At 41.1% G+C, this 24,785-nt stretch overlaps 1 protein-coding gene across 1 annotated transcript; it reads left to right on the forward strand.

Moving 5' to 3' along the window:
* The first annotated feature begins 16,800 nt into the window (after positions 1–16,800).
* LOC122788922 (prolactin-releasing peptide receptor-like) lies at positions 16,801–20,455 on the forward strand. The gene is made up of 2 exons (XM_044055951.1): positions 16,801–17,690; positions 18,436–20,455. Exon 2 carries the CDS (start codon positions 18,524–18,526, stop codon positions 19,553–19,555), a length of 1,032 nt encoding a protein of 343 aa, XP_043911886.1. The 5' UTR covers positions 16,801–17,690; positions 18,436–18,523; the 3' UTR covers positions 19,556–20,455.
* Positions 20,456–24,785: the final 4,330 nt, after the last annotated feature.

Consider the following 24,785-nt stretch of genomic DNA (forward strand, 5'->3'; position numbering starts at 1 on the left):
CCTCAAGTGCAAGTCACTCCACTTAGCAGCAGCTTCTTTATGTTTCACTGACCGCTCGTGTTCTACAAGCTTTTGGCCCAAATTTTTCCAGTCACATGTTCCTGTACTAGACAGGGCAACTAAATGAGTACTGCTGAAGAGTTTGCAAAAAAAACAAAATACTAAGTCACTACTTTCAGAATACACCAACCAAGACCTTCTGACTGTCTCACCATTTGTAAGTCTTTTTGTATAGAAGATAGGATTAAATCTTCTATGGTGATCATCATAGGGAAAAGTGTGATTCGTTATCTGAACAGGCCCTTCAGCACTTAACAGACAGCGAACTTTATCATCCATGGGATCTGGCCATTTACCAGGGTCACTATCGACTTCCCTGCATGTTACTGGAGCTACTTCCTTATTTTCCTCCTCACATATATCTACCACTTGGTCAGATACAGGACTTGCTCCAAGCTCTGACCACACAGGAATAGAGTCAATGGATGCCCCAGACACCGACTCAGCTCCACACTCTCTGACACACTCAGCATTACCAACTGCAAGGTCAGAGCCATTATCACACACCTGTGACTCGGATTCATTATATGTACATCCAGTACCAGTATTCTCAACATCTACCATACAGCAAGCATCGCTGGGACTTTGGCAGGAACGGTCACTTTCACCTGGTCTGGAAGGACTGCTTGGCACCTCAACATCTACCATACAGCAAGCATTGCTGGGACTTTGGCAGGAACTGTCACTTTCACCTGGTCTGGAAGGACTGCTTGGCACCTCAGAGAAATCTGCCTCTTGAAGCATTTCACTGTCCCTGTCTTGCAGCTCACTGTCTAATGTATGACTAGACTGCATAAATCGCATCATTGAAGCACGTAAACTAGCCACTTGCAATTCTCTCTCAGCCTTTCTTTTTCTATTTGCTGCACCAGAAAGCTTCTTTGGACCTTTTCCAGGCTGTCTGTTAAAAATAAAATTTGGAAATTCAGATGTTAGGAATGGAAGTTGCAGTGTTCATAAACTCCCTCAATTCTTAGAGCTGCCTACCCACCCAAGTCTACCCACCCAAGTCTTGCAATTCACTGAACTAGGCCTTGCAACTACAAATGGTTGTATAACAAAGCACGTGTATTAGAGCCAAGTTTATACTACACAAAATTAGAAAACAGCAGAACAGTGTACAGGCTTATCAAGTGCTGCCACTAGACAGCCAATTCAAATCAAGAATCAATCTGGAACTAGAGCTTGCATACATTGAGCACATTTAACCCCCTGTCTCATCCTATCCATTTACTTGTAAACATTCCAAATGCTATTAGTGTACTGGTTCATAAAGTGATGTGGCTCATTTTTCATCTAATTTACTGTCCACACAGATCGTGCCTACAATGTAAGGCATCAGGAATGCTATTCAGTTGTCATGGAAGTGTTTACCGATTCACAGATGCAGAGGAGGCGGTATTCATTGCAGAGGAGGCAGTATTCATTGCAGAGGAGGCAGTATTCATTGGAGCACTTGAAGCTTCCGAATATTTCAACACTGGGATCCTATCACGTTCAAGGTAACCAGTTTCCCAAAGATCTATGAAGGACGAAACATTAGTGTAAACATACTGTATGTTACAAAAAGAAAAAAGCAGACACCATTGATGCACCTCACACATGATCCTAAGTCACTTATACAAGTCCATTGCAGAATCTCCCTATAATATTGACTGTCACTGCCAGTACAACATCTCCTTGAGATATCACAGCACAATAGTCTGTTCCTTAGATAGGACCCATTAGACAGCCACACTTGCTCATTTCAGTTGTACTACAAAATATTTATATATAAACCAGCACCTGAATTACTATGTTAAATCATATTACCATTCTACATTCAATGTACATTTTGTAATGAGATCAGTGTACTGCAAACAGTAAATTCACATTTTGATGCATTTCTAAGTCACACTGAAGCAGTAGAAATAAACCCTCACCATGTTTACAAAGTTCACTGCTATTGTACATAGCGTCTCCATCACTCCCACTCTGCTATTCCTCAACTATGGCAAGAATGCCAAGTAAATTCAATTTCTTCCTACATGTTTTAATCAATAGGCATTTTGAACTTCCAGCAGCATGTGATACAAAACCTAGCACCACCAAATACCTTTGCAGGTAACTGCACTGATGAACTGCCTAGACATTTTCAAAAGGAAAATCACAGCTAAATAGCCAGGCACTGCGGTATATAAACATTGCACAGTTACTCTCGTTTACAATTAGTATTCTGACAGCAGCCAAGTAACTTTTAACTCATTTCTGAGCGTTAGCAACTCAAACTAAAAATGCAGCAGTACAAGACTCAAACCATAAATACTAAAAATCTGCACTGTAACTGTGGTACTAGAAGTAACAATTTGCATTGAAATGCAGTTGAGAGAGTTAAGAAAGTAACTTCCAGTGCACGCATGCTCACTCAAGCTTTGTTTCCAGTGCATTTATTTTGCCACTGCTCATTAAACATTTCACGCTAAAGAAACCCAAACGTGTACAGCTGCATTGCCCAACAGTAAAAGCGGTGCAAGAGTTATAGCCTTTGACAAAATCAGAAAGCAAAGCCACAAATATGCATTCAAAAAACTGCACTAGCAATGCTTATGCTGCTATTAAATATGCTTTAACATACTGATCCGATCAGGACTCATTCTGAACTAAGATTAGTAATAAACAGAAGTCAGCCTAACCTCTAAAAAGAGTCTACCCTAACCTCTAAAGTTGTCTAGTCACTTGATGCCATAACTTCTGGAATTGACTAAATCTGTATGACACAAATTAATAAGCTGTCATGATGAAAACTTGTCAGTTCATACTATTATCTTGGATTTCCCATCGTCAAAGAGACAAGATAAAGGCTGGGTGCTCCTGATATGGTTTTGCATCTTGCACAGCACTGTGCATGAATGGTCATAAACCAAAACATTACCTGAACAGTCTAAGAACATGCAAAAACACCTGCAAACATAACCCAGAGAGACACGCCAATTAACAATTACAAAGTGCTTCCCTGGCCCCTGCTTTAAGATTAGCACACAATTACAAAGTGCTTCCCTGGCCCCTGCTTCTTTCAATCACAGAGTTACAAAGTGCTTCCCTGCTTCTTTCACACACATTTACAAAGTGCATTCAAATACAGTTGAGAGAGTTAAGAAACTAAGTTCCAGTGCACGCATGCTCACTCAAGCTTTGTTTCCAGTGCACCCACATTTATTTTGCCACTGCTCATTAAACAACATTTCATGCTAAAGACTCAAACGTGTACAGCTGCATTGCCCAACAGTAAAAGCTGAGCAAGAGTTATAGCCTTTGACAATCAGAAAGCAAAACCACCACAAATATGCATTCAAAAAACTGCACTAGCAATGCTTATGCTGCTATTAAATATGCTTTAACATACTATTTATCTGCAGTAAAACAATCAAGTACATCACAAAAAATCAAAGCACAAATAAAAAGTAGTTGAATCAGGCCAAGTAAGAATATGGGTCTGTGGAAGAACTGAATAGAAGCAGTAGGGACAGTACAGCCCAGTACCCCTTTGCTTGCCACCGGAGTGCAGAAGAGCAATAGCAGGGATAAAACTAACTATTTTACCAACTGAGACACATACAAGTACTACGTTTAAAATTGCCACAGCAATGTGCAGGACTGAAGCCCTTCAGCTATGTTTGGCTTTTCTGTGTCTATGAGGGAGGTGAGCAGCATGAGTACAACCTCTGTAAGTAGGCTTGCTGTGGGGGAAAAAAAGGAGAGACCGGGATAAAAGTTAAAACGGTTGAGGTTTAGGTATACAGGGTGTAGAGAGGCAGATGAAAGCAATGTTACAGTAATAGTCCAAGTTCTGCAATCGGCTGTAAGGCTATAAGAACAGTAAATCACTTCCCCAGATACAGCAGATTGGGACAAGAACCAGATTGGAGTAACAAAACAGCTGTGTAGCCTTTAAACATCCACTTTAGAGAGCATAACATTTATCACCGAGCATTGTTTATGCAGATAGCATATGGACAATAAGCTCTGTTTGATTTGTAGCATACAATAAAATGGTTTATGAGTAGCAGTATAACAGTGAAGTAGAACACTGAAAGCGGATTTCAGGGCAATACAATGAATCTATTCCCCCAATTACACCTAGAAACTTATTTCTCACAGTACAGCTGGCTCAGATAAAAAACACTACACACATCAACACCTGACTAGGTAGGGCCATTGCAACACCGCTTCAGTAAAAACAATGCAGGTTAATGAGGAGTTCACTATGGTTACTTTCACAACTCAAACTTGGGGCCCCTAACGTAAAAAACATAAAATTAAATAACTGCAGTAGCTCTAGTATTGCGTGCACACACAAGAAACTTAAGGCTAGTAATGGTGCTGTACTGACTGAGACTGATTCTAGCATCTAGAGAGAGCTTAGGGTTGCCACCTTTTCAAATGGCCAAAGTGGGACACTTTAGGTTAGTACAAAGGATAGAACTTAATGTTTTTGCCTAAATAAAAGCTTATTCTTGTAGCATTTTAGTTGCTTATTCTGTTTCTTATAACATTTAGGTATTTTAGATACAGAATAACTGTTTTATGCAACTATTTACATATATATAGGAAATATACTTTGTCCTAAAATCTCAGGACATTTGCCATTTACATTTTTTGTCAGGACACAACTGCCCAAAGAGGGATTGGCCCTCGCAAAGTGGGACAGGTGGTAACCCTAAGAGAGCTGGACTGTGCAATGATGCCCTGTATCCCACTAGCTGACTCCCGTATCCTCAGTCTCTGCCAAGAGCTCTGCCAAGAGCTACTGCAGCACCAACATTCACTCCAATCTCACTCAAACAGGAGGACTCCTAGGAGATGCTTGTGACTATCGAGCTGCCCATTCAAACTTCTGAGAGGTAGGGTCTGACTTGAGCTAGCTTCTCGTGTGCGAGAGCCTCAATAAAGGATCCCTGTGCATTTACAGATCCTCTTTAACACGTGCTGGGCATCATTAATATCACTTTTGGATGCCCCTGCTTTGCAGAATGTTCCTGACTTTGCTTCATATGTTTCATCTATTCTGTTTTATGGCAAGGTGTTGAGAATTGATCATTAAATAATAAAGATACTTGAATTTTCGACTTCATAGGGCTTTAGAAAATGCGTGTTATAGCAAAACAAGTTATTTTAGCAACTTTCTAAGAATAGAAGAATAATATTTAAAATACGTCACTGATTTTCAATGGTATTGATGTTTTATCCCCGATTCTTGAGCCAAGGGGCTTAGATGTGTGATTCTTTATACAAAGATGTATTTAACGGCGGTATAGCAGTTAACACATTACTTCTCAACTGAGAAGCTACAAATGGGGAATGTCATAACAAGCGATTAGCGTTATTAACAACGCTGTCCAAGAAAACTAGACTGGGGATGCATTGCCTGCTTTTTTGCCACTATGTCTGATACAAAAACATTCATTTTGCAACGCCAGACGCTGTTAAAGACGCACAAAATGTTCTAAATGTAAAGGTATAATGTGCCCTTCGAAATCCTATTTATTAATTGTACCTAAAACCCTCAACAGAACTACAGTATCTGAGTTGTTTTCTTTTCATTTTATTACACTGAGCAAACAACTACAATTCCTGCCATTCCTATAGACCCGCTTGGTTAATAAAGCTTTTCTCAGAAAAGCAGGAGGTATGGCGACATAGGAGAGCTGCTAGCCAATTATGATGTCAGTTTACTGCCTAAAATAGAGAAGGACGCACCGTGCAGATCTAGTGAGTTTATCTAAAACCCCGCGGCACCTGCCCTGACCTGACTGAGGCAGGAAAGCATAGAAAGTGTTGCCTGGGAAAGTAAAGGCAGGTATCCGACCCCCAAAGCAGAGAACACTACAGGCAGGGACAAAAGAAGGTCTCTCACGAAGTGAAGACCAAAAAAAAAAAAAAAAGGTCTTCGGCAACTGAAGACCAAGAAAATACACAGCAGATTGCTGCAGTTGCCTTGAATTGTGTGTGAGTAGGTGGTGCATGGGTTAGGAGGGAGGTGAGTGAAAGGGGAAGACACTGGAGGTAAAACAAATCAATGTTGTACTTAAAATATTACATAAATAATCATTAAAATGCAATTGGCAGACAAAATAAAACATAAACTGCAGTAGTAACGCCACATCTGGTATCAGACTGCAAGTCCAGAGTGGTAAAAAAGTAGAAAGCTGTTTGAATTACATTAGTTCACAGAGTAAAATACAGGAAAATATTGCAAAGAACACGCTATAACCATAAGGGCAATTCGAATCTAGCCCAACAAATGGGAGCTGTGAGTGCAAGCTTGCAAGCTCCACTACAGAGGGATTTAATACAGTAAATCAGTAATGGCGCTATAGTGTTGAGACTTGCTGGCAATCAGAAGCTACCCAAGAGGAAACAGAAGCTGTGACTGCCGCAAGCTTCAACAACGACAGTAAACTAGGGCTTTATTCCAAATCATATAGCAGTATTCTAGCGTTTAGCTGTATTGGCAAACACAAAACTATGTTGACAAACGGAGGCTATGCCTACAAGCTTTCAAACGCTACTTAAAAGGGATATATTACAGTAAATCAGATAGCGGTATCAAATTACGCTGGGAGTTATTGTACGACGCAAAATGGTTAACAAATACTGTAAGCCCTGAAGTTGAAAATGCTATATCTAGCTTAATTCTCGCCAAACAAACAGGAGCAGAGACTGCTTTATCGCAAATGCTAGTAAAGAGGGATATACATAAAAAAATAACGCTATGACCTTTTGGCAGTAACAAAGCCTTTTCCAGCAAACAAACGTCAGCTGCGACTGCAAGCTTCCTTATGGCAATACAGTGCGATAGTGTAAACTGCTCAAAACATACATACACAACTATGAAGTGGATAATATGCAAGTCTGCCTTTGAAATGCTGAATATTAAACTTACATTACAAACATTCACAACCACAAAGTAGATAATATGCAATTCTGCCTTAGAAATGATGAATATTAAACTTACTCAGATGGTATAATATAAACCCTCAACAAATTTAAAAACACTTACCTTAAGTTGCAAAGAAAAACCGCCAAAAAGTTTTAAACATACACTCCAGTCCGTTTTCAGGTTGTAGAGTACAGTACGCCACGTGGAAGAACGACGCTAACTCTCACGTCCAAATTCCAAGAACTGCAAATTCGCCTAGCCAATAGGTGCAACCGATTCTCAAAGAAGGAAGGAACAAGGCGAAGGTACCTCTTTTATATGCTCAATGCTCAATCATTGGCTTAGTGGCCGTGATGTCAGTGGTGCGAAATCATCACTGATAGGCGATTTGAATAATGCGCCACTCACAGCGCTGTAGGGTGGGGCCAGGGGCTGTCTCCGCTACTGGAATTTGGAAATGAAAAGTTCGTGCTTACGTTGAAGTGGGGGAGGGCGCATTTCAAGCTTGCATGGGCGGCGACTGACAAAAAAAAAAAATGTACTTGTTTTTTTCAGCTTATAGCGTTTCAGCAGAATTGCGCCCTTTTGAAGCCGGCCTGTACGGCGCCCTAGGCGGTCGCCTAGTTCGCCTATGCCTAAGGCCGGCCCTGGTTGCCCATACCTTACTTGGATAGAAGGAAGTTTCTCTGTTTACTTGTGAGAGAGTGGAGCTTTGAGCAACCCATCTGTACCAGGAGGAGTGGTTCAGCCCAGAAGTTAGTAGTTTATTGGCCATTTTGGGCTAATTTCTCTCTCTTTCATTTTCCTACTATAAAAACCGTGTTTGCACGGTTTTGTGCACTGGACAGTGCCTGTTAGCTACAGTTAAATTATTCCTGGCTCTACTAAGTCTCCTCTTCAGTTTTCCCTTGAAACTAGTCTAACTCTCAACCTAAGCACTCAAAAAGCATCTTACAGCCCAGCACTTGCTCAGACCTAATAGAAAGCATTAATATACCCTGACACTGATTGCCCAGCAGGCCAAGGCTCTTTATTCACCCCTCACCAACCAAGTGACTAAGCAGCTCACCCTACTATTCAGGCATGACCAAATGGCAATTTCAGGTGCACGCTCCAGTCCAGCTGGTGAATCTGGGTATCCTGAGGCAATGTTACAACTGCCTCATGTACACAGACAACCATCTCCTCTTACCACAAAACACGAACATATTTTCGACAGATGCAATTATACAGCCAAACTGGAAGCTAAGCTGTCTCCACCCAAGAGTGGAACAGACAGTCAAGAGGAGAAGGTTAACACTTGCACCACAACTCCAGCTGCAGACAGACCTACTAAAGCAGCACTGGCAAAAAATACACATAAATACACAAAATCATACTCGGAGGCTCTAAATAAAAACCTGCAAAAGCATCAGAGACCTCCAAAGCAGACACCCAAACAACCTGCACTTCCCGTCACAAACCAGACAACACATAAAACACAAAATCAGTGTGCCACACAATCACAGCCCTTAAGGCGAAATAACATACCTAACACACTAGTAATAGATGATTCTATAGTTAGGCACACTGACGTCACACTCACTAGGCTGGACAAGCAGAAGGTTACTGCCTGTCAGGAGCCAGAACCCACCACATAACACAAGCACTCAGGTCACTCCAGAACACGTACAAATATGACTCTGTCATTGTTCACGTTGGTGTGAATGACCTGAGACGTACCTCCCTGGACTACATGAAAAGAGACATGGAAGAGCTCTCTGATCATGTAGCCCAGGCTGGTATGACCCTGACCCTGAGTAGTATCCTGCCTTCACCAAGAATGATACCTCAGTATAAAGAAAAAAATTATCAATTTCAACAATTGGCTAAGCTTCTGGTGTCATTCAAAGGGGATCCATTATCTGCCAGCCTGGGACGACATGCTCGACAAGCCGTGTTGCTTCGCAAGAGACGACTTGCACCTGTCACCCCTAGGCTTTTGAATACTGGCCAAGGCTTTTGCTGCCCCCATAATGCCTTTTTTAGGCACGGCTCAAAAGTCAAGCCCACCTCCGTAAACAGCACAATTAACCAAAAAACTGAGGGTTATGCTACTCAACACCAGGAGTTTAAATCTCAAAATGCACCCGCTCAAAGCACTCCTCAGTAAGGAGAACATCGACATCTGTGCAGTAACTGAAACCTGGTTCAAGGCTCCAGAGAGCACCCCAGCACTACTGGGCTATACTGGGCTACAACTCATACCACACGTTTTGGCCACAGAACACAGACCGAAACACAAAAGGAGGGGGTGTATCCATATTCATCAAGGATACCTAAGCCTCCAGGTTAGTGGCGCAGCATGATACCTCTGAGATCATCCATGTGCAAATTACATCGGGCAAATCTGCAATGCAAATTGTAGCCTGCTACAGATCACCCTCCATGACCCAGGACCACCACTCCACCTTTCTGGAGACACTGGAAAACATGAAGGTCCTACCAAACACCCTGATATTGGGTGATGTCAATTACCCTACCATTAACTGGGAAAACTACTCGAGTACAAATTCCCAGGCCCAGCGCTTCCTGGAACTCATCAACTCAAACGCACTGAATCAGCTTGTAAATTCCCCTACCAGATGTGAAAACATATTGGACCTGGTCATCACCAACATGGGTGACAGGTGTTCCACACCAGAGGTCAACCCGTCACTGGTTAGATCAGACCATAAACTAATCACTCTGGATGTCCACACCCCACCACTACCCCCAACTAAGGAAACAACAGTAAAAAACTTTTCTAAAGCAAACTTCACCTTACTTAAGACAGAGGTGGTAAGTTTCACAGCCCCTACGCTAAAGGATAACACTGCCCAAGATGCAGAAACCTTTACAAATGCACTCTATAAGCCCCTATAAAGATGCATGGATCATGCAATCCCTAGCAAAACCAAGACTCACTCCTTTAAGAGAAGGAAACCAGTTTGTTGCACCCCTGCAATAAACAGGCTATACAATAGTAGGAGGAAACTAGTTCAGAAAAAAAGCAAATCCCAAGAAGGAAAGACATCCCTGATCAGTATCAGTAAGAAACTGAGGTCCCTCATGAAATCATCCAAGACTAACTTCAAAAGAAAAACAGCCAAGGATTCAAAAGATAACCACAAAGTCTTCTTTAGCTATGTTAAGAATCTAAGTGGCAACTCAGAGATATGCACTGAACTTGTGCAAAATAGCACAAAATATACTGAACCTACTGATATTGCCAACATCCTGGCAGATAGATTCAGTGAAAACTTCACCCCCTCTCATCTCCAAAAGGGCCCACAACAATACCGGAAAAGTGTAGTGTTCCAAATATCACAGACGCACAGGTAAAAACAGCCCTTTCAAAAGCCAAAAACACAGCATCAATGGGACCAGATGGTGTCCCAGGCTGCATCTTGCACGAACTACAGAACAAACTAACCCCCCACCTAAACATGCTGTTCACGCTCAGCCTCTCCACAGGCTATGTGCCCATAGAATGGCACGCAGCAATGGTTATTCCTCTCCAAAAAGGAGGGGCCACAACTGACCCTGGTAACTATCGCCCCATAAGCCTGACTAGCCTGGTCTGCAAGGCTATGGAGCGCATCATCATGGAACTCATTAACAAAGACATTAGGAACCTCCAAACACTTGACCCGACCCAGTTCAACTTTGTTAAGGGCAGATCATGCCTACTAAACCTGGTTGACTTCTTCGAGATAGTCACCAAGGCCATAGACGAGGGAAAGGTGGTTCACACAGCCTACCTTGACCTCACCAAGGATTTTGACACTATTCCCCACTTGGGTATTACAGAAAAACTCACCAGCCTGAACATAAACCCCTATGTCACGAAATGGGTTGCCAGCTGGCTTACAAACAAAACTCACACGGTAAGAATAGCGGGCTCCAGATCTGACTCTAAACCAGTCACAAGTGGTGTCCCACAAGGCTCGGTCCTGGGACCCCTACTATTTGGCATCTACCTCTCAGACATACAGGCAAACACAGGAGGTCTATGGCTAACTAAGTTCACCGATGACTGCAAACTGGGAGCCATAATTGACTCTCCGGCTGACACAGACATCCTCCAAAAGGGCCTTACTGAGACAGACAGCTGGTGTCAAGGTCATGGCCTCAAGCTAAATGCCAAAAAATGCATAGTCATCCCATTTGGGAAAAACAAAACGCCCACGAATTACCACATAGGTGGTAGCCCCCTTAATACAGAAGAGGTAATAAGAGATCTGGGGACCCAGGTAGATAGTAATCTCTCCTTTGACAATCATATTGCCAAATTAGTTAGGAAATCCTTCTATGTGGCCCATCTAATTGCTAAAGGGTTTGCATCTAGAAATAAAGAAGTTATAGTGCCCCTCTACTCGTTACTCATTAGACCCATCATAGAGTACAATGCCCCATTTAGGATGTACCTCACAAGACACTTCCAACAGCTGAAAAGACCACAAAAGTACCTCACCAAGAGGATTACTGGTCTCAAACATATGTCCTATGCAGTCCAACTGAAAAAAACTCTGGCTGTACTCAGTGGCATATCGCTTACTCAGAGGTGAGCTCTGCCTGACTTACAAAGCCATGTCCAACTCAGAATTGATGGACATTCTCCACCTAAAGAAATCCAAGTCGCTGCAAGCCACGCGCTCTAGTGAGCTAAACCTCGCCACAACAATAAATAGAACATACTGGAGGGATAGATTCCTGTCACAGAGACTCCCCATGTTTTGGAACAAAATTCCAAATTACATCAGGCAGAGCCCCTCACCAACACTCTTCAAGAGAAACCTTGATGAGTGGATAGGTAACAGAAAATACACCCCTGGGATCACTTCATTGGCTCTGATTGACAGAGGATCAGTTAATTAATCAATGGGGCGGCGAAAGCCGACACACTCTGGCTAGGCTTATAAATGCCCTCGGGCAGATAGCCTAGTACCTACCTATGAACCTATATGTATATGTATATGTTGTTGTTGTTGCGTCTTTCGGCTTTTCCCGGTTAGGGGTTGCCACAGCAGAACTCCAGTTCACTAATGATTGGTAGTTGATTTTTACGTGCCGAGTTACCAGCCCTGACGCACAACCTTCAACAAAGGTACACCCATTCACGCATATCTCCACGCAGAAGACGCTCTAGCTGAGTGTCGAACCGGACAGCATCTTACTGTGAGGCGACAACGCTACCGCAGCACCACCACCGCGGGTGTATATAAATACATATATATATATATATATATATATATATATATATATATATATATATATATATATATATGTGTGTGTGTGTGTGTGTGTTCACTATAGAATCTCTAAATACTGAAATCCCGAATTTCAGTATTTTGAAATTCTATAGCCGAAAGCTTTAAATCGCGAAACCCCAGAAACACGAAATTCAAAATCCTGAAGTTTGGAGATTTGAAATAGTGCTTCTGGTGTTGCAGCGTGTGACTGTATAGGTGTAAGTTCAGGTCAGTATGTATATGTAAGTGTGCTGGTTAGGGGCTTTAGTGTATGTTAGTGTGTGTTGTGGCTGTGATGTGTGTGTGCAAGGGGCTATGAAATGTTTGGGTGTGAGTTACCTTTGTGTATGTGACTGTGCAATCTCGGAGTTAGTATATATATATATATATATATATATATATATATATATATATATATATATATATATATATATATATATATATATAAGTAGGGTGGGGGCACAGCCCCCCACATGGGGGGTGCAGGGATGCTTGCTCCCCTGCTTGTCTGTAGTGTAGGATTGTATGTTTGATTGTGGGGAGACATTGTGTGTATGTGTATGTGTGTGGTGTATTTGTAATGTAGGTTCGCGATTTTAAATTTCGCGGTTCTGAGGTTTCGGGATTTATAGCTTTCAGCTATAGAATTTCGAAATACTGAAATTCAGGATTTCAGTATTTCGAGATTCTATAGTGAACCCACATATATATATATATATATATATATATATATATGTTTATGTACATATATATATATATATATATATATATATATATATATATATATATATATATATATATATATATATATATATATATATATATGGGATACCTTCATTTGTTCGAACTTTCAAATGTTCGAAACTCATATGCTGACACCATATGAGCGAACGTTTGAAAGGCCAACAAATGATAGCGAAGATCCCGCTACAGTGCGTGACTGGGAGATTCCCCTTTCCTGCACTGTAGTGCAATCTCGGAGTGAGAACATTTAAGTAGCAGGGGGTGTGGGGGTGCAGGGGGGCTTGCCCCCCTGAATAACACAGTTTTGCTGCGTTTACAGGTAGGTAAGTGGTGCTATTTCAGAATGCTGGTCTTTCGGAATGTCGATCCTATGGTATCGGCCATATGAAAGTCGGCATTCTGAATGGTCGACATTGTGAAGTAGACTCATTCAACCACAAATGAAAACAACACATTAGTTTGTCAGAATGAGAACAGATATAATAAGGTCACAACATTCAAGCACAAAATTTGAAAAACTATACATTGATTTGTCAGAATAAAAACTCAACATACATAATAAATTTATAGTGTTCGAGCGTAATTTATATGAAAAGACTGATAATAGAAACATGCATCATTTACATAACAGATAATTATCATAATAATTATTAATATTCTGGAAGTCATGAAATATGGTAATAGATTATACTGGTGAAGGCATAGGACAGTACAAGTAGAGAAGGGTAGGGTGTAATAGAGGGGATAGTAGGAATAGATGTGGAAAAGGTATGAGTGTTACCTCAGGGGAGTATGTGTAAAGGAAGGGGGGGTAGTTCAAGTTAGCAGTGGGGATAGAGATAGTAGAGGTAGAAAAAACGTATAAAAGTACCTCAGGCTGGGTTCATAGAGGAGCAAATCCAAGCTTTTCTGAAGTATTCTTTTATAGGGGTTTTGAATGCGTGTAGGTTAGTAGCAGTTTTGATAGTTAAAGGGAGTTCCATTGCCACACAGCAGGATTAAAGGCTTAGGCCTGGTGTTTTGTTAAGTTTATAAGTTGTGAGGAGATGTTTGCCTTCAGATCTGAGATTTTTCTTTGGGATATAAAAGTTGATTAATGGGTTAAGAGCAGGACAAGCTAGTGGGTTGTGGATGATTTTTTATACCATAGTAAGTTGTACATATTGGAGGTGGAGGTGAGATCAAGCCGTCTTAGGGAATGTAGGGCTTTACAGTGATGAGTTAGAAATAATCTTGAAATACTGCAGATACTAATTTGCCAGTGTCACGGCTTTGTTGGCAGCGTTCATGAAAGATAATAAGGCTGTTGAGGTACTGTGTGCAGGTCTAAAGCCATGCTGAGTGTGGGAAAGTAGGCTGTTGTATGAACATGGTGGAGAAGTTGTAGGTGCATACAGTTTTCTAGAATTTTAGAAAGGGGGGACAAGATTGCAATAGGATGAAAGTTAGTGATATCAGTGGAGTTGCCTCTCTTATGTAAAGGGATAATGTGTAATATCTTCCATAGGTTAGGGCCATGTGATTCAGCTATGGATCTATTAATTAAGATGCTAACAGGGAATGCTATTGCCTCTGTGGCAATATGTACTTACACACACAAACACACACTCTAATAATCAACAAAACATGCTTTACTTTGCACCAAAGCATCAAGTAAGTACAGATAATTTTGAAAAAAAATATTTATTTTACAAAATGTGTGTGTATAAGAAATGAACCTAACATCATTTACCTTGTAATAAGCGTTGACTTTGTAGTCTTAGTAAGTCCCATTATTTCCAAATGCTGCTGAACACTTTTCAGGAATTCAGTGATTCTTGTTGATCAATGTTTCTTTGTTGCTTACTTCCCCATTGAATTCAGTGATTCTTGTTGATCAATGTTTCTTTGTTGCTTACTTCCCCATTGAATTCAGTGATTCTTGTTGATCAATGTTTCTTTGTTGCTTACTTCCCCATTGAATTCAGTGATTCTTGTTGATCAATGTTTCTTTGTTGCTTACTTCCCCATTGAATTCAGTGATTCTTGTTGATCAATGTCTCTTTGTTGCTTACTTCCCCATTGCTTCTCCTGTTCATTCCTGCGAACCTCTACTTCTTCTATCCTTCCCTCTGTGCCTTGTCTGCTCTGCTCTGCCATTGAAGAGATCTTGCCTGTCTACCTGCGGCTTTTTATATTCTTCCTGTACCTACCATTCCACCTTTACACTCCCCTCTTCCTTATCCTAACCAACATCCTGACCCTAACCCCCCCCCCAATCCCATGCCTGCTATTTTCCCTATGGCAATATACCCATGTTTACGATTGCTTGACATGCTCTCATCCCCTGCTGACCAGAACAGTTTATAGTCAGGGGTGACTCCCACCAAAACCCAATTGCCTGAAATGGAATAGTGCTTTAATAATACCCACTCTGCAGGGTATTATCTTACTTTCCACTCTGCTTGTATCACAGCATTATTTTTTATCAAATACAATAAAAATAAGCGGACAGGGATTGTTATAAAACAGATACATTTAATAGTTTTATAGTTTTCAAGCAGATATGTTGGCACAGTTAACAGTGCAGAAAATAAACAAGTGGACAAAAAGTTTCTTTTCTGATTCATCGGTCACAATCCCTTGTTCGTAACAGAAGAGACTGATTAATTTGCTGGTAGAGTCAAAGATCTGCTTTACCTCCAAGAAGCTGGTCTTAAAGTATCAAATATTGTCCACTCTTATTTGTCTATTGTATTTAAGTAGAAAAGCCACTTACTTTGAAAGCTACAGCAGCAGATGAGGTGACTCATCATACTACTTTCTGAGCATACACAGTATTTACAAGAAAACAAAACTGATATTACTTCTTATTTGTGAGAAATGTCTGAGGTTTAGAGCAAGGTATGGTAGATAACAATGGTCTGATTGTTGGCTAGTGTTGAATATGCCTGGGCTCTAGACAGAAGAATGTCTGCAGCACTGGGCATAGCTCATAGCACCAGTTTGTTAAAACATGCTAAAGGATAGCCTCACAAAGTCCAGATTCCACCAAGAGCTGTCCCCTCATTAGCACTTTTCAAGAAAAATCTTGATGATTGGATGGGAGATAGGAAATTCACCCCTGGGGATCACTTCTGTGGTTCTCTTTGACAGGGGCACAGGAAAATAATTTTCTTGGGTGGCAAAAGCCAGAGTACCGTTTGGCTAGGCTTATATAGGCTCTAGGGCCAATAGCTTAGTACCTACCTATGAACTTGCTCTATCAAGGTGAGCCCTGGGTGTGAAGACCTTACTGTCAAGTTTGAGGCAAGACATAAAACTTAATTCCTGTAGTGGGTTCTGGTCATAGTTGTGTGTGTTCAAAGTAATACAATCTTTGTGGACAATATTATAGAGTAGTTTATAGCTGTGTAATTTGGGATATATAACGTTCATTATTAGTTCAGTTTGAGCTGTAAGCAAGGTAACAGCCCTTTGTTAACAAATAAACATAACTGGGCTTATTGGACAAACATTCTAGGAGCTTGTTTATGTACATTATGAGAGATGAGATAAATTCATTTTGCAGGTGTTCGAATAACACATATTATGCGTATCTTGGTTTCTAAACGACAAAAAAAAAACATTTTTATCGAGACAATGAAGTTTATGTATACCACATCTCATGATCGTAACACGGTGAAATAGTTGGATAATCGCATGTTCTTTTCTTGTTGTCTTTAAATACACTCGTACGCTTGCCCTCTGGTGGATTGCTGTTGAAGACGGAAATTAAAAAAAGCTTTTGTGAGTTTGAGAATAGATAATAAATTAATAAAAAAACATATCCAGCTGGAGAATGCAGTAACTCTTGCTTAGATTTAAGTTTGTAACATAAAGCGGATGATGTGTTTGTGCTGCCAACATCATTTCTTCACATTGATAGGAAACAGCAAAGCAAAACTACTAAAAATTAATTTCGAATCGTGTTATCGTTTTACATTTTAAGTTGTAGTTTGCTTGAGATAATCAGAACGACCGCTGATCTGCAAGCCGCAGTACACACACACACACACACACACACACACACACTTGATTGATTTGCTGTTGAGATCTAAACGTTAAACTTCCTATGGCTATTCATACTGATATAAGATTTTCAAATACTCATTTACCATGCTGAAGAATTTCACATGGCTTCTTGGAAAAATAGAATGGGAACCCCGGACTGTTAAAAAGACAAAGAGGTGAGAAACCACCAGTTCGATACATGGAGGAGTTTACTTGCATAGCTCAGAGTTTACTGTTTTTTTTTTTGTTTGTTTGTTTGTTTTGTTCTTCCTTAGCATAGAAGCTGGCGAGGCTATCGGGTAAATAAGTTTGTCAAGTAAATGTGCAACGTACAAAGCCATATTTAAATTTACGGCAATGACGCGATCACCGTGGATGCCTGTGGAGAGTATTTCAAGCATGCTGAAGTACTGGTTGATACACAGTATGGCAGAGTTTGATGCCCGGGTTTCTGTTGTGATGTACTACACGATCATAAAGCTGAAGTCCATTTACTTTCTCCCTAATTGCCTGGAGTTATCCAGACCAAAAGTCTCACCGGAGTTGCCAACTTACTTTACCTGCAACAACTTTTATGGGTCCAAGATCAAAAGACTTTCGAAGACGTTTGCTGTAGGATTAGAAGTCACGTATAAGTACTAAAATAAAGTACTTTGGAGAAGGTACAGTATAGATTACAGCGTTCTGTTCGTAAATATGCTTACAGCGTGTTGATATCCTTGAGAAGGATGTGCTATATATTGAAAATTCGATGTGTTATATTTTCTTTCCTACTGCTTACCTCTCATTATTTGAGGGGGCGTATATTGACAATTAGATATTTTATATTTTTTTTCCTACTGTTTGTTGTTGTTATCTCTCATTATTATTATTTTATTGACAATTAGATGTTTTTATTTTCTTTCCTACTGCTTGCTTCTGATTATTTGAGGGGCTATGACTTCCCATCTGTTTATGTTAAATCTGTGTAGTTTATCATACGCTGAATAAGGGTGAAATTATTACAGGCTGACATTCATATTATGATCTAAACTGAGATAATGCATATTTTAAATAACATCATTATTGCAAGACCTATAGTTCCTTATATCACATTGAAGACGCGGCGCTGCAGATTCCACTTGTAAGTGCAGTAGTAAGAGACACTTGGAAGTCTGTCCACAGTTTAGTTTTGGGACTCGAGTAGTCGGTGTATCGTGTTAGCATGCAGTCACTTCATTAGATACAGTTTGGAATAAACCTAAAACATTGCATTTAAATTCTTTGTCAATTAACACCTAAGAGGCCAGGTAATGTGATTGTATTCCTCCAGCTCTACCTTAAATAACTAGTTATTTAGTTAATGTCACTGGAATGTTAGTATTTGTGAAGATCCTATTCTCATATTTGTTTAATTTATTTTTACAGCAGGTCAAACAGGAGTAAAATGGAATGTAAACCAAAAGTGGAGTTTTGAAATGCTTAGGTTCTATTCTAACACGCCCAAATAACGAAGATGAACGGCGAGAATCTCACAACCCAAAACATCATGTCAGTAATCCTTAACAATGTATCCAGTCAATTCTCTGGACTTCAACTTTTGCAGTCATTTAAGCCCTTAATTATCCCATGCTACTCCTTGGTGGTTTTCATTGGCATCTTCGGGAACTACCTCTTAATATATGTCATTTGCAGAACCCGCAAAATGCACAATGTGACAAACTTTCTTATTGGCAACCTAGCTTTTTCAGATATGCTTATGTGTGCAACTTGCGTGCCTCTGACATTAGCTTATGCTTTCGAACCAAGAGGCTGGATATACGGACGCTTCATGTGCTACTTTGTGTTCCTAATGCAACCAGTAACAGTGTCAGTATCTGTATTTACTCTAACAGTTATAGCTGTTGATCGTTATTATACTACTGTGTACCCATTAAGAAGGAGGCTGACAGTCCCCACTTGTGCCTATATACTGGCTGTGATTTGGCTAGCTTCATGCGTCTTGGCTGCTCCAGCTCTGGTCCACACTTACCACGTTGAGTTTCCAGGTTTGGATTTCTTAATCTGTGAAGAATTTTGGGTCAACATGAAGACGGAACGACTGACCTATGCTTACAGTACCCTTATAATAACATACGTGCTGCCACTGTCTGTTATCTCCTTGTCCTATTTAAGGATCTCTGTTAAACTGAAAAACCGTGTGGTTCCAGGTAATATAACTCAGACTCAAGCTGAGTGGGATAGGGCAAGACGGAGGAAAACCTTTAGGTTGATGGTTTTAGTGGTAGCTGCCTTTGGTATCTGCTGGCTGCCTCTTCACATTTTCAACCTGATGAAAGACATTGACATCAAGCTAATTGACAAGCAGTGGTTTAATCTCATTCAGCTCCTTTGCCATTGGTTCGCTATGATGTCTGCTTGCACAAATTCGTTTCTGTATGCCTGGTTGCATGACAATTTCAGAAATGAGCTAAAGAAGATGTTTGCGTGGCGAAAGAAGAAAATCGTACCAAGCACAAACTGCGTGACAGCTAGTGCTGTCTTATAGAATACTTGCGCTGACCTTGTAGAAACGTAAATCGCCACTGCAATTAAGTAATAAAAAAGCACCGCGAATGGTCTCCCCCCTTCTAGCACACGATCCCTAACCGGAACTGAACCACGTGTGATCTGCCTGTTGAGAAATTAACGTTTCTTAAACTCATTAATAAAGGTGGTCTAAACGGCTCGGTTAAAATTAATGGGTCGGACAGAAATAAGATATGCAAAGGTTTTACTACATTCAAAGACTTGATGGCAAGTGAAAGGACTTATGATGTTACCATGGAACCACCAGGCTTACTCCGTTTTTCAAACGAAATGGTTTGCAGTTTATTGCTCCTACTGTTATATTCCAGGTCAAGTTGCGTAAACTTAATTAATATGGAAGTCCGGGAGCAAACAAAACGCACGTGTCAGCGTGGCTGTCCTGTTACTCTTGAGCAATGTTGCTGTAGAGCTAATAAATACTCTGCATATACTATTTTTTTATGTGCAGGTGGTTTCCAGCACTACTTCCGCCATTGTTTATATTGGCCATGAGTGTCAAATGCTGCAGTAAATATGGAAATTACATTGAAGATGAGAGCTGCAACACTTGCGGCAGTAGTTTCCCACAACAGGGCTGATTAGTTTGCATAAACTCCATTTGTATTTGGTTTCTGTGCTACCAGACCACACGTCTGCTGTATGTACTGTTTGCTGACAGTTTTAATGAAACTATGCAGTTTGAATTTTTGTAACGTAATTTTGTAAGATTCTCATGTTAACTTTGCTGTGTATAAAACTAAGCCTTAAACATTGGGCTTAGCTCTAGCCGAGCTCCAGTGGTGTATGTTGGCACTGCTGTTCCAAGTACATTTGTTATCGTTAATAACATTATGATTTTTAACATCAAGTTTAATTTTTATTTACAGTCTCCTGTCTTATTTTGGTCTTGTTGCATAAAAGTGATTGGGAGAACAATAAATAGCAATGGAAGGGACATTAGGCAAAATTTGGCAGCAGACATGCTTGTGAAAGACGTTTTGGCCATATTGTACCCACTATGACGGCTTCTTTGAGTACCAGTAAGGAATAGCTAATACGTTTATTAATAATTGACGGTGTCCGTTACAAAACTGACATGAGTCTACATGAAAAAAGACGTACAGGAGCTCTTTGATCATGTAGCCCAGGCCGGTATGACCCTGACCTTGAGTAGCATCTTACCCTCACCAAGAATGATGCCACAGTATAAAGACAAAATGATCAATTTTAACAATTGGCTAAAGTATTGGTGTCATTCAAAGGAGATCCAGTGTCTGTCAGCCTGGGATGACATGCTAGATAAGCCACGTTGCTTCGCTAGGGACGGCTTGCACCTGTCACCCCTGGGTTTTCGAATACTGGCTAAGGCTCTTGCCTCCCCCATAGTGCCTTTTTTAGGCAAGGCTCAAAAGACAAACCCACCCCATAGACAACACAAAGAAAAAAAAAAACTAAGGGTAATGCTGCTCAACGCCAGAAGTCTAAACCTCAAGATGCACGCACTCGAGACTCTCCTCAGTATGGAGAATATCGATATCTGTGCAGTAACAGAAACCTGGTTCAAGGCTCTCAAAAGCACCCCAGCACTACCAGGCTATACTTCATACCATGCTTTCTGGCCCCAAAACTCGGACTGAACTACAAAAGGAGGGGGGAGTATCCATATTTATCAAAGATACCCACACCTCCAGGCTAGTGGCACTGCACGAAGCTTCGGAGACCATCCATGTGCAACTAATAGTGGGCAAAACTGCCTTTCAGTTTGTAGCCTGCTACAGACCACCCTCCCAAGCACAGGAACCTCACTCAGCTTTCCTGAGAACACTGGAGAATATGAAGGTCTCTCCAAACACTATTATATTGGGTGACTTCAACTACCCAAACATCGATTGGGAAAACTACTCAAGCCCAAACACCCTAGCTCAACGGTTCCTAGAATTTATAAACTCAAATGCTATGGAACAACTGGTCACCACTCCCACAAGAGGGGAAAACATACTGGATCTGGTAATCACCAACATGGGGTCTCTATGTTCCACACCAGAGGTATACCCCTCATTGGTAAGATCAGACCATAAACAAATCTCACTGGACATCCATATTCCGTCCCCACCCCCAGCCAAGGAAACCACGGTGAAGAACTTCTCAAAAGCAAACTTCACACTTCTCAAAACTGAGGTGGAATCCTTCAAAGCCCCCGGGGCAGTGGACAATACGGCCCAAAATGCAGAATCCTTTACAAAAGCATTCTATGGACACCTACAGGAATGCATGGAGTATGCTATCCCAAATAAAACCAAGACTCACTCCTCCAAAGGCAGGAGACCTGTCTGGTGGACCCTGGTCATAAATAAGCTATACAACAGAAGGAGAAAGCTACTACATGACAGAGCAAAATCCCAAAAAGGGAAGGCGTCGCTGATCAGTACTAGCAAGAAACTACAATCCCTCATAAAATCTTCTAAGGCCAGCTTTGAAAGAAAAATTGCACAAGACACTAAAGATAATCACAAGACCTTCTTTAGTTATGTCAGAAACCTGGAAGGCAACTCCCAGATATGCTCTGAGTTAGTGCAAAATGACAAAAAATTCACTGAACCCACAGACATTGCCAACATCCTGGCAGAAAGGTTCAGTGCAAACTTCTCCTCCCCTTCCCCCCCCAAAAGAGCAAATGTCTATCCCAACAGAGTGTAGCCTTCTTGAGATTACAGATGCACAGATGAGAGCTGCCCTCTCCAAAGCCAAAAACACAACATCAATGGCACCAGACGGTGTCCTGGGCTGCGTCTTACACGAGCTCCAAGAAGAACTAAACCCTCATATAAAGTCACTGTTCAATCTCAGCCTTACTACAGGATATGTTCCCAAGGAATGGCGTACAGCAACAGTGATCCCACTCCACAAAGGTGGTGCCACAACAGACCCCGGAAACTATCGCCCTATAAGCCTGACTAGCCGGGTCTGCAAAGCTATGGAACATATCATCATGGAAATCATAAACAAAGACATTGGGAACCTCCAGACACTAGATCCTACCAAATTCGGCTTCGTTAAGGGCAGATCTTGCCTCTTGAACCTGTTCGACTTCTTTGAAACAGTTACCAAAGCCATAGATGAAGGGAAGGTAGTCCACACAGCCTACCTGGACCTCGCAAAGGCCTTTGACACAATGCCCCACTCAGGCATCATAAATAAGCTCACCAGCTTAAATATCAACCCCTGTGTCACAAGATGGGTTGCAAACTGGCTCAGGGATAGAACCCACATGGTCAGAATAGCAGGTGCCATGTCAGACTCTAATCCAGTTACAAGTGGTGTCCCACAAGGCTCAGTCCTGGGACCTCTCTTGTTCAGTATATATTTCTCCGAGGTACAGGCTAACACGGGTGGACTATGGCTGACCAAGTTCGCAGATGACTGCAAACTGGGTGCTATAATCGACTCTCCGACTGACACAAGCATCCTCCAAAAGGTTCTCACAGAGACGGCTAACTGGTGCCAGAGCCATGGTCAAAAGCTAAATGCCAAAAAGTGCATAGTCATCCCCTTTGGAAAAAACAAAGTGCCCACAAATTACCACATAGGTGGTAATCCATTAAGTACTGAAGAAGTAATTAGGGACTTGGGGACCCAAGTAGATAGCAATCTCTCCTTTGACAATCACGTTGCCGAAGTGGTTAGAAAGACCTTCTATATGACCCACCTTATCATGAAAGGGTTCACATCTAGATCAAGAGAGGTCATTGTGCCCCTCTACTCATCACTTATCAGGCCCATAATTGAGTACAATGCCCTGTTTGGGATGTACCTTACCCGACACCTTCAGCAACTGGAAAGACCCCAAAAGTATCTCACCAAGCGGATCAAGGGGCTCAAACAGATGCCCTATGCAGTTCGGCTAAAGAAACTCCAGCTCTACTCAGTTGCGTACTGCCTACTCAGAGGCGATCTGTGTTTGATGTATAAAGCCATGTCCAACCCAGAATTAATGGACATGCTTCACCTCAAGAAATCTAAATCCCTTAGAGCTACACGCTCCAGGGACCTGAACCTCAGCACAGAAATAAATAGGACATGCTGGAGGGACAGATTCATATCTCAGAGCCTCCCCTCACTCTGGAACAAAATCCCAATCCATGTCAGGCAGAGCCCCTCACTGACCCTCTTCAAGAGAAATCTTGACGAATGGATGGGAGATCGTAAGTTTACCCCTGGGATCTCTTCTGTGTCGCTGCTTGACAGAGGTACAGTAAACAAACCTTAAAAGGGCTACCTTCTGTGACCTTCTATACAAAGGCACAGTCAACTAATCTAAAAGGGTGGCGAAAGCCAAACATACTCTGGCTAGGCTTATAAATGCCCTAGGACAGATAGCCTAGTATCAACCTATGAACCTATGAGTAATCAATCCTCAGTGCAGTATATAACTACTTAGCAGTTCAGGAAAGAAACTTCGGAGGTATGATTACTGTCAATGTCCAAGCTTCAGAGACAGTAAGGGCTGTAATCCACTTATTTTCCCTTCTACATTTAATGCGGATTCCTTGATCATTAATCAACATAGATTAATATACAGAATACTATTAATGCCTCACAAGTATATTAGTACATTTGTGATAAAACAGCAATAAAGCAGAAACATGGCACACGCATGAGAAAATACTTAACTGGAGGTTGGTATAATGGTTAAGGTGCTTGGCTTATCCAAAACACAATGTTTGATTCTCACCTTTGGAAGTGAAATTGGATAGGCTTAGAATGGCCTATTCAGACAGCTAGTCTAGTAATTAGTTACATACTTATGAGTACTGCATCGTTATAAGTGTCCCAGTGAGGCTTAGTGTTTTTACACAAGAGGCTTGAAAACTGCACCCCCAAACACACACCTGCCTGCTTACCGACACAAATGCATTTGAACAAACATTTCTGATAATGCAGAGTATGCAATCACTTTCAAACAGTTCTCTCACTGACGTGCTATGGATGATATGTATAATTTTTCTGTCTGATTTGTTTAGTTATGAAGAGACTACTATCAGTGTCAGTTCTGATTAGAAATTAGTGAACAGAAGTGATTATTTAAGTAAATAATTATAACTGTCTTTGTTGTCATGTTGGACGTCTTGCCAGTAGCAATGAAAAATTGCTTTAAACTGGACATAACAGTGGCAACACTGAAGACCTGCAACACAGACTGTGACACTTCT

Source organism: Protopterus annectens, chromosome 14.part0, assembly GCF_019279795.1.
Source record: "Protopterus annectens isolate FY-2018-M chromosome 14.part0, PAN1.0, whole genome shotgun sequence".
Taxonomy (NCBI): Eukaryota; Metazoa; Chordata; order Ceratodontiformes; family Protopteridae; genus Protopterus; species Protopterus annectens.